Source organism: Aethina tumida, chromosome 2, assembly GCF_024364675.1.
Source record: "Aethina tumida isolate Nest 87 chromosome 2, icAetTumi1.1, whole genome shotgun sequence".
Lineage (NCBI taxonomy): Eukaryota > Metazoa > Arthropoda > Insecta > Coleoptera > Nitidulidae > Aethina > Aethina tumida.
Window position 1 is genome coordinate 38,156,459 of NC_065436.1, and position 12,034 is coordinate 38,168,492.

Genomic DNA, 12,034 nt, shown 5'->3' on the forward strand with positions numbered 1-12,034 from the left:
CTCAAAATGACCAAAACAGATTTTTATAGAAAATTTAACGCTCTACAAACAATGTCTTTTACAGTTTTTTCATATATTCATTTTTTCAAAAGTTATTTAACATTAAAGTTGGATTGATTTAAAATTTTGACATTTTTCTCATTTTCTGACGCAACCATCAACTTTATGAGAAAATTTTATATGACATTTTTTGTAGAGAATTTAATTTCCTATAATTTATCTCCGAAAAAGTTTTAGATATTTTTTACAGATCATAAGTTACCTGCTGAAAACTAAAAATTTTATTAAATAAATTATATTTTACTGCTTAAAATTAAGCATTTAATTTAAATAAATAAATTTTTACTAAAAAAATTGAGTGTTTATTATAATCAAAGTAGTATATATCGTTACACTAACAGACTTTTACTACAATTTGGCAATTTGACAATGAAGAGCAATTACAATACTATATATATATATAGTATTGTAATTGCTCTGATTTGTGATGAAGCTCGTGTTAACTAATTCCAACAACAGTAAGATAATTTCGGACAACATGCATTAGTAAAATATTAGAACTTATAAAAGGATCATATGGCACGACATGTCCAAAATTAACATTGAGGTTTCTATTATTTATCACCACCAAGTCCACCAAATGAGGTGGTATTTACGAAGTTACATTGAGCATATCTTTCATTTGGCTATGGATACACGAACGTGTCTAACGCATGTGTTTATACAAAATATAGATTCATCTGTAATCATAAATCGTTCCCAATCTGCTTCTACCCAATTGACGTGTTCTCTAACAAAAAATTTAGCCAGGTTCTGCGATGGTTCACTGTTAAGGTCGGGTCTCGACCAGGAATATGGGGTTGTGAATTATCTTCTTTAAGTCTTGTCTAATAGTTTCAATAATTATTCAAATCCCTACGTTTTCTAACTGTAAGACTATAAACTTCTTGCAGTCACAAACCGTTGTATGTAATAAATAGGCAACAACTATGGAAATTGTATGTATTATGAATATTCTTTGCTATAATATTGTAAATTAAATGTATATAAACATTTATTTATTAAAAGTGCGATAAAATTAAAAAAATATATTTGACAATTATTTATTGAAAAAGGAAACAAATCTTCAAATTTCATTTTTATTTGTTAAATATTAAATAATATTAATCGATTAGAGAATATATTTAAAAAATATTATATTTTATTTGTTGAAAAAGAAACAAATCTTGAAATTTGATTTTATTCAAGACATTTAATTATTTATTAAAAGTTGATAGAATTTTTATTAATATAATTATAAATTAATATTTAAACTTTTGATAATTTCTACCAAATTATTTCTATTAAAAATTCTAAAAAATTTCAGAAAAAGTGGATATTTTATTAATTTTTTGTTTTAAAAATTTGTTTATTAATCAAATTTAATTATTCAAAGCGGTTAACATAATTTCATGCCGGTTTCGGTAGAAGTGAATTTCTTATAAATATGAAACATAAGATAAAATAAAATATAACGCTCATTTTCCTATACGTATTGCTAGTGGTGATTATGATCGTCGGCACATACTAATCGAAAGATGGTTTTCCATTGCAAGTAACATTTATAAAAGTTTTAAGATGTACAAAACGTAAATAACAAAGTTAATTATGTTTAGGTACAGGACAATGTAAAGCTCCTACATGCAAAGTTACATGTAGAATTTAAAAATATAAAAGTTGATGTCATTATCTTCATAATAAATTAGGACAGTAGTTCAATCTTAAGTTGTAATTGCTCTAAAAATTTTAAATCAAAACATTTTTTCCCTTCTCCATAAACATCTTATTAAAATTTCCCCACTATTTGTTATACTGTATAATTATATTTTTAATTAATGATATAAATCAACAAAAATGTGAAACACTTCTAGAGCAAGTCTGTCACCAATTATAAACTTTGGATCACGTGTATGGAAACGATAATAAGTATTAATGTGAAACCATTAAATAAATACGAAACGTGTCAAAAATGTAAACTCGATAATTTTTCAGCACCCATTTTTTTTATCATCCGATAAAATATTAAAATATTGGCATATTTATTAGAAATATTAATGTCACCGTCGTTTACCTTTTGCATGTCAGCCGGATATAATTCAAATGGTGCACGTAAATAATTTACATTAGTCACGGTCGTTTTAATGGACATCAAATTTTATTGTTATTAGCAATGGAAATAATTCAGCGACGTAAACATTTCTCGACATATTTTCCGTGCGCTGAAACACCGTCCATTAATAATTGGAGCACGCAGGAAAATTAAACGGAAAAGCTTGCAGCGTAACGGCATAACGGTAGACAATCCGACACTGAAGTCCGTCAATTATTCGCGCACAAAGGGCTGTTTTTCTCATAATTAACTTTTTACGCGCAACTTCACTTCAACGACGTCCTAATTAAATTTAATTCGGACCGAATTGCCATTTCATAATCGCACTCCACATTCGAGTGGTTCCGAGATTATGAGTTTAACCATTTGCACGTTTATTGTTTTGAGTTTGCAACATTGTAGCCACGTTCGGCGAGGTTGAGCAGATGATATTTCGAAATATAAAAACTTAAAGTCATATTGCGGCGCTCGCCCGGAGCGAACGCTAAAGTGGAGCTGAAAACTTTATTGTTCTTAATTTTACACACCCTTATCAAATCAAATAAATCTTAACAAGGAGCGCACAGATAGCAGTAAATCGTGCAAGAATCCACAATTCTGGGACGAACTGGCTGGAAACGAAGCCATTCAATGAAGTTTGAATCCCAATTTAAAGTTTGTCTAGCTTACTAAACTTAGTCCCGAAATTCGACTCTTAAAACACTCCCATTGTTCTAAAATATAACGCAGTTATTTTTCCTCTGATCAAAACAAATTGTGGTATATACCATTTAATAATCATTTACTTACCTGCCTAACCTTCCTCTAAGTGGTCTTGGTTTTAATTGAGCTTTCTGTTTATTCCCTATAAATAAGTATAAGTACGTAAAAGTATTATACGATTGATGTAAACTAGTGTAGTACAATAAATTAGACAATAATATTATATATGTTGATGGTGTAGTTTTTAATAGCTCAAGGCACGATTGTCGTTTACATTTGGAAAAAAGGAAACAAAGAAACATTCGAGAGCTAATGTTTGTTGTGGATCCCTTAACGCATCAAACCGGGTATTATATTCGCAAAGTGGTTTTCGGAATGGCACTTTTCACATCGATGGGCGTGAAAAACCGTATGTATTTGCGAATAGGAAAAAAAAATGTTCATTAACAATTTCACGAGGAATTTTATGATCGTGCTCCATCGCTGATACATGGATTATTTACATAATGTTTTCGAAATGGAAATGGGTTGGTGAACGCCTGAACATAATTTATATTGAGGCGTTGGAGCGAACATGATTATAGTTATAACTGGGAAGTTCTTTAATTATGCACGTTCATTAAGGTTGCTTAAATTAATCTCGTAAACTTACTAGATTATTTGTTTTAATCTCAACTTATGAGCTTGTCTTATTTCCACACAAACTTTTACACTTATATTTTTCTTTCTTAACCTCTTAATTTACAAAAAATACTACTTAATTAAATCAGCACAATAAATAATTAATAATATTTAAATATTATATATAATTGAAATACAAAGTCAGATAACCAAAATCTGATTTGAATTATATTCTAAATTCTTAGCAAAGGCCATGGGACTATAAGAATACCGAATCGATCCCAGAAAGGTGTCAGGCTCATAATTTCAGGAAATGTTGATACTCATAAAATACTTCGATGCTGCAAGTTTCAAATCTTTATGTGTTACCGTTTCTGAATAAATCAAAAAATATTGAAAATCAGTAAACATTGTTATTCTCAGCACCTTGTGAATCGGTTGAGCTAAATACCGGATACTAAAACGATAAAAATATGAAACTATTTTTTTTTTTTTTTTTTTTGAATTTCTCATTCAATTTTCGATGAATTTATGAGCTTTTGAGCTTTATGAGGGAATTTTTTAAAACTGTTCGTCGCATTGAAAAAAAATTAAAAATGTTTTTTTTCTCAAAAATCAATTTCTTTCTATGATTTAACTGAACTGAACTGAAGTCAGATAACTTAAGTCTTATCTTAAATTTATTTATAGCAAACTCATTAATTTATGTTATGCTGTAAAGATTTTAATATGTTTTATTAAATTATTTTAAAATTATTGAAAATAAATCTACAAAGCATAATGTTTCAAAACTAATTACTAATTGGTGTTAAAATCTCTTTTATAAATTATCAAATAATGAAATTGATTAAATTTATAAACATTGAATAGGAAAATTTAATAAATAAAATCATATTGCCCGTAAAAATTAATTAGGGCCATCGTTTAAAGCAAATCGAAAACGTATAAAATTTAATTACATCTATCTAGAAATTTATACGCAATTTTACGAATTTAAAACATTTTTCCCCGGCGCTGTTTTTTTCAAACAACATTCATTTTTATTTATTCAAATACATAAAAAATAGTTGTTTATTATTCTCCAATTTCCTTTGTTATCGAACACAGATCGTCAAATTAAACGACACTCGACGCTAAAAATTGGCAACGACAGATTCACAATCGAGATAACAGGAAAGAGACACTGTCTTTTTATCAGATCGTTAACGGTTTGTTCGTGCTTTAATTCCATTTCCAAGCGACGTCCGAATGAAAATAATTGCTGTATTTTTCTTTGCCATTACCGGCGTCGTTCTTACGGCAGGAAATTGTTTCGATTATAAAGCTTCTTTCTCGTACCCATTAGAAAAATAAGTTTTCTTCATTAATAAATCATTTACGTTAGCCGGAACAATAACAATTAAGGGGATGGAGCCGCTCTTTTCTTAGTTTATTCATGAACGCGCCTAATCAACCCCGTTCGTGGCACCTAATTTAATGAGGATCTTATTTTGTTGCAGTGAAAGAAAACACTAATGGAAGGCCGCAACCTTTACTGCAGGAACCACATTACGGATCTCGACCGCAGCCCTACAGTAAGTTTTTCTTTTTCATTTTTAATTAATTTACCTCACGTTTTCGTCAAAAAAGTGTATCATTTAAGTGGTACTTGAATTATTTTTAATTTTAATGTATTTTCATCATTAAAACCCGCGCATTCACCAATAATTTAACTGGCATTTATATAATTTAGAAATAGTTATTTCTATAAAAGTGCATTCAGTATAAATTATTCAGATTTATTAATGTATATTGTAGTAATTATTTACTTAACGTTAGTTAAATTAACAAAATTAACTACAGTTTTTTTACATCATATTTCGATTAAGAAAAATATACTGTAATTAAAATATTTGGAATATTTTCTCAGTTTTCCAATAATTAAATGTAGTTTGCACAAATAAAAGTATAAATTGTCAGAATTCATTAAAAACAAAAACTATTCTTTTTACAAAACATTTCCAATCAAAAAAATAATTCCAAATTAATTTTTTCCCTCGTCAATAACTAAAATGCCGTTTGTATAAATATAAATTGAATGTAAATTCGGATTTACTGTCGTCAAAAGAGGAATTGTTTATTATAGTCTTTGTTATTTCACATTTTCGTTCTAACTGAAAACTATGTTTTAAACTAAATATTTGGATGAATTCTCTCATTCCCCCATAATTAAAATGTCGTTTGTTTAAATGTAAATTCAGTGTAAATTATCCGGAATTATAGACGACAATAAATGCGAAATGTTTATTGTAATCTGTACGAGCGAAACGCCTGTTACTACAGGGTCTAATTGATATTTGTTGACTTAAGTCTCTTTTAATAGTGACTGTTTGGATTTTAAACGTTTAGGACTGTTTGTACGGGTCTATTTTGGATTAACGGAATATGAAGGAGAGAGATTATTTAAATCCCCGCAAAATAGTAAAATTTACTTAGAATACTACAAAAACGAGACTATGAAATTTAATTCCGCATATTTTATCTTCCATTAGGGATGTTGCCAAAAGACAACTTTCAGTAATTAACAATTAAAAAACTAATAAATAAAATCGAAAAACTCGCCGAAAAAAAGATGATTCAACTAACAATAAATAAAAGTGTTACATATAAAGAAAATGTTATTTATAAAAGAACGTTCTGATTGCAGAAAAAACGGCGCTCGTCCCGGGAAAACTTGTTGCGGCGGGTGGGGATGAAAATCGATGCGAAGGTCAGTCATATTTGAATGAATGACCGCGTTATGCGCCCCACTTAAGGGCGAAGGTGGGGCGGCAAATGAATGTGTGCACACCATACACAGACAGGGCGCACCGGGTGCCAGAACGGGCGACCGGTGGGATTACGCTTTCTTGGCGGCTAATTGATGTTTATTTACTGCCGGTCGCTTCGCTCGTCCTTAAGGCGTTGTCACGTAACGCATTATGCGTCCGCCTAACTGGGGGTATGAATAATGAAAGGTGTGCAAGTGGTCTGATGAGGGTTTTTATCTCTCTTCACGTGCAGAACGGCTCTTTCTAGTTTTAACTTTGCATATATTTTCTGGTAATTCGAAATTATTACTTTGGTTAATAGTAAACATGAGAGGTTTTATCATTCTGTCGTGTAGAAACTTTTTTAATCATTTTAACACGTATGCTTCATGTTGTATATCACATTTGTTCAGTGAAAAGTTCAGTTTTCCCTTAATTCTTCGTCCTGTATTAGAGTATCATTAACATTATGAATTTTAGACGTTGACAAGTCTTATCTTTGTTTCACATCCATTGTATTTCTAACGTCTTGTCACAAGGTACTTGATCATTTTAGGTGATTAATAATCGTCACGAACGTCAATGTTTTTGAATAGGAATAATTGAATGTATATTGTGGTAGTCACATAAGTAGCATTAATTAAAAAATGAACAGCTCTAATTACATACAATCAAAATATTATACACTTTGTTTAAAATAATTACACTATATTCTTTCTACAAATTGGTTCATAAACCAAAATAACTTTTACTCATATTATATATTAAACAAAATAAATGCTCAATGTCACTGCTCACGAAAATAAAAAATTCCTTAAATAATTTACACATAATTTAATAAAAAATTATTAAAATCTTAATAGGTATAATTTGTTTTTTTTAACAGCCTGTAAATGATGTACTATATATTCAACGAGATATCGGCAACGGACGTTTCAAATTAAGTTCCAAGTTGAGAATTCATGTCGGTCCTTAAATTTCAAATAGGATTTACTAGGTGCGCAAGTTTAAAATGCCGCTTTATTGTCAAAAGCTGGTACTGACGAACCGCAAAACGCTGATTTGTTGTTAGTACACTCCACTACAAAACGTCATATTGATTTAGTTGGTTACGAGTTAGTAACATACTTTTTTTCCGTGGTAAACACATCGAGTGTAAACCCAAATAAACAGCATTTACGACATACGATAATTTTCCTATGTAATCAAAAGAAACAGTTATGAAATTCTCAGCAGGACTTACGTGCTCTGATGATGGCAGAATAGTTGAATGTCACTCGGAAAGTCATTTCTGACCACCTGAAAGCCATTGGGAAAGGATTGGAAAATGGATTCCACTTGAACTGAAAGAACGACAGATGGAAAAGCGAAAAAGTGTGTTCGGAATGAGGTTTTTACGCCAAAAATAAACAGTTTCTTATATGGGGTTGTAACTAGTTATGAGAAATACATACATTTTGAAAATCTCAAACTCAAAAAATTATGGGTAATGCTAGAAGAACTTTTAATATTGAGTGTAAAACTTAGTCAATTTGGAAAGAAGAAGAAGATGCTGTAATTGTGGTGGGATCAGAAGGGAGTGATGTACTACATCCGGGCATTTTCTTATTATCACTTTCTCTCATTGATGGAACACTCACTGAGTAATACTTAAAAACTTTCGGGGATGTACGTAAATCGTTCGATGAATGGCTCTTGTTTTAAATGCTACCTATAAATTGCCTGAGAAATGGACAAATTGATCTTAAATAATTACTTTTCCCAAAGAAAAGGACATTTGCAACTTGTGGTCGTGGCATATATCTATAATTATATTTTAATTAGTTTTGAACAACTTTGGATATATGCTTTGGATCATTAGTATACAGTGCCAAAAATGCTCTTCGTGTCTGGTTGTTGTAAGAGATGGATGCACGACAAAGAGAGTAAAATTTTGCCGGTAGTAGGAATCCCCACTCTCAGAGACAATGCGTCGTGCTAGTGCTATATAAATTAATCTTGCGAATGCATTTAGTAACTCTCCATATGCGTAGGATAGGTATATCAAAAACCAAAATTAATATTCTAAAAATAAACTTCTTTTTTCAAAATAAAAATGTATCTCAAAAATTAAATAAAATAAATAAATACATAAATAAAAAAAACTAAAAACAATTAAATAAGGTGTTCAAAGACACCGACTCGTCTGTGGAGACAAACTGCATGCTAAACGCAGCACAACCAAATGATCCCCTCCAGTCAGTCCGGCCGGCCCACATAATTGCATGTATAATATCTTTCTTTTTTGTTTACAACGGGGTATTGATGTTCCGTCTCAATACGCGAGTAGACACGTTCATCATTTTTGACACTGTATATAAAATCCATGTAACTAATAAATAATCGTTGACAAATAGTTCCATTAGATCTCTCATGATGTATATACATGCATCTTTCTATTGAAAATGAGTTACTAAATAAAAAATACTAAAAAAAAAAAATATAATATTCAATCTATTAAGAATAAATAAATTAAGACTGTTGTTAAATAGTGTTACAAAATATAAATATATTTGAATTCGTCATTTTTAAGATGTGTTACAAAAATGTAAAGAAAACCTTGAATATTGGAATATTTTATATTTTTTAAATTTCCTACAAGATATTTGATTTTAAATTTTGTGCTATTTTTCCGGTTACTGTATATATATACAAAATGAAGTGAAACACTTAAAAATATATATATTTTTAAATTCATACTAGATCACAAACTGTGAACAGACAATCATCTAAAAATTAATAAAAATTCAATATTTTGTTTTTGTCTATCCTTTAAAATGTAGTTTTTAGTTAATATCTCATTTATCACTTTTCACATCTTCATTTATTATGACATGAAGGTGGTAATAATTTATAAATACGTAAATTAACTCGTCTTCCACTGAATTAGGATCAAGTAAATATGACACTGCTACATAAATTTGTCATCGTTGATCGTTCACGTTTTTCCAATAATTTTGTCCCATTAAACGGGAAATCGAAACTATAAAACAAACCCATCCGATATTAATGCGTTTTAAATTACTTAATCGATAACGTTGTCCTAAGAGAACTGCAACCAAAAACTTTCTTATCAGTTCATAAAGTGTGAAGCCAGAGAGTCCGTTTTCTTTTGTGTGTTTTGAAACAATGACTCGGCACCGACTAAAAAAACAAGCTCATTAACGGAGAAAAGAGATTTGAGAAAGTTTCCGTTACATTTGGCCACCCCACGGCAAACTCATAAAATTTTTACGCAACGTTATTAAGGCTTTGTTTTCAGACGTTAAAAAAATGAACCTTTGTCCGACGTGATGGTGTAAAAACGTATTTTTTAATTGCACCGGATGAGAAAACAACGAACATCTTCGCGATGTGGGATTGAAAAGACCGGTGACGTTTGTCGATCCATAAATTCCAAAAGTATCTTTTTATTTTTGTCCAATTGGATGAAATACGAGCGTGCTAGCGTCGAGATCCCGGGCTTTAAATCAAAACTTTATACGAAAAATTGGAGGGAGGAAACTCCAAGTTAAAAATCATGTTTTTTATTATTTTTATTGTTTCTACACAAACATGAATAGTTTTTTTTTAGATAAATTCATTAGATAATTTAAATTTGATTTAGTACATAGAACATCTCATCACATTAATATGAAGTTCTTTTAAGATCGTTCATAAATCAGTTGCATGTTGAATCTTCGCTAGCAACTCGCATTTTGTATCTCTGCGATAAATTACGGCCTTTTTTTTGCTCACAACTTTATGCAAACATTCGTGCAGACATTCCCTATATAAATTACGGAATCTCGGGATGAAACGTATCCGTTACACTTTTAGGTAGTTACGAGACGTGCACTGAAAAATTCCCTTTGAGTGTGAAATAATTTTCAAACCGTTTTGTCAGCCCCATCCCAGTTTAATTCCGTATATGATAGTTAGTAAAACCGGGATCCGCTCGAATGACTACTTAAAACTAATACGAACACATTACAACGGAGTCATCTTGGTTGAAGTGCGACATTAAACGGTGTAATATCGAAGGATAAATACAACTTCAATCGTTTATTACACACTTTTATGATTACAGAAGTTTGTTTATGTTCTCCGTCGTTTATTATTTTATCTTTATCTTTATCGGGTTAGTTAAATTCATTATTGATAAAGATAAAATATTAAACGGATGAGATTATAAAGAAACTTTATCTAACTAGTTAAATTCATTATTTATGAAGATAAAATTTTTTACTCCGGTATCAGCAGTGGTTACGATAAATATTTTAGCTATCGCAATTCAAATTCGATTTAAAATCAATTTACTAATTTATAATTGAATGAAAGTGCTTTTATTTTTGTTAAAAATTGATGTAAAATTATAAAAAATTTCACCAAATTGAATAAAAAGGTATTATATTCATAAGTGTCGGCTATAAAAAAATTTACTGCATTCTGAAAACAATTTCACATGGTACAAATGCATAATTTATAATTAAAATGGTTTAGTTGTTGTAGAAGAAAATTATGTATAAAATTATGTTAATTGTAAAATGACTTTATAAAATTCAATAAATTATAATTAGGTTTTTATATTGTTTAATTTTATGTATAAATTGTAAATAAATTTTTTTTATTAAATATAGTCATGCTATATTTAGTTTTAAAACGCATTATTTGCTATATCTGACTGTGTTATTCGTTTTCTTTTTAAGTATGCTCGCTAGTTTTTTAGGGCTTTCAAGATGCCGAAAATATAAAATATGAAATATGAATTATAAAATATAAAATATAAAATATAAAATATAAAATATAAAATATAAAATATAAAATATAAAATATAAAATATAAAATATAAAATATAAAATATAAAATATATAAAATATAAAATATAAAATATAAAATATAAAATATAAAATATAAAATATAAAATATAAAATATAAAATATAAAATATAAAATATAAAATATAAAATATATAAAATATAAAATATAAAATATAAAATATAAAATATAAAATATAAAATATAAAATATAAAATATAAAATATAAAATATAAAATATAAAATATAAAATATAAAATATAAAATATATAAAGTATATAAAGTATATAAAGTATATAAAGTATATAAAGTATATAAAGTATATAAAGTATATAAAGTATATAAAGTATATAAAGTATATAAAGTATATAAAGTATATAAAGTATATAAAGTATATAAAGTATATAAAGTATATAAAGTATATAAAGTATATAAAGTATATAAAGTATATAAAGTATATAAAGTATATAAAGTATATAAAGTATATAAAGTATATAAAGTATATAAAGTATATAAAGTATATAAAGTATATAAAGTATATAAAGTATATAAAGTATATAAAGTATATAAAGTATATAAAGTATATAAAGTATATAAAGTATATAAGGTATATAAAGTATATAAAGTATATAAAGTATATAAAGTATATAAAGTATATAAAGTATATAAAGTATATAAAGTATATAAAGTATATAAAGTATATAAAGTATATAAAGTATATAAAGTATATAAAGTATATAAAGTATATAAAGTATATAAAGTATATAAAGTATATAAAGTATATAAAAAGTATACAAAGTATAAAATATAAAAACTACCGAGACAACTCGTGACATCAACAATGCGTTTGGCCCAGGGACCACTGATGAACGTATGGCATAATGTTGATCCAAAAAATTACCCAGTAGTGAAAAATCATGGTGACTGTTTGGTGGTCCA

The 12,034-nt window shown here is 28.3% G+C and overlaps 1 protein-coding gene across 2 annotated transcripts in view; it reads left to right on the forward strand.

The window, feature by feature from the left end:
- Nucleotides 1-12,034, forward strand: part of LOC109596811 (heterogeneous nuclear ribonucleoprotein L) — a 117,669-nt gene that overhangs the window by 88,284 nt on the left and 17,351 nt on the right. Inside the window, exons 6-7 of one of the 2 annotated variants that reach the window (XM_049963340.1) lie at nucleotides 4,972-5,046; nucleotides 6,159-6,221. In XM_049963340.1, coding sequence (XP_049819297.1) covers nucleotides 4,972-5,046; nucleotides 6,159-6,221 — 138 coding nt within the window. The remainder of the gene's footprint in view (nucleotides 1-4,971; nucleotides 5,047-6,158; nucleotides 6,222-12,034) is intronic. The other variant, XM_049963341.1, reaches the window with a different exon arrangement.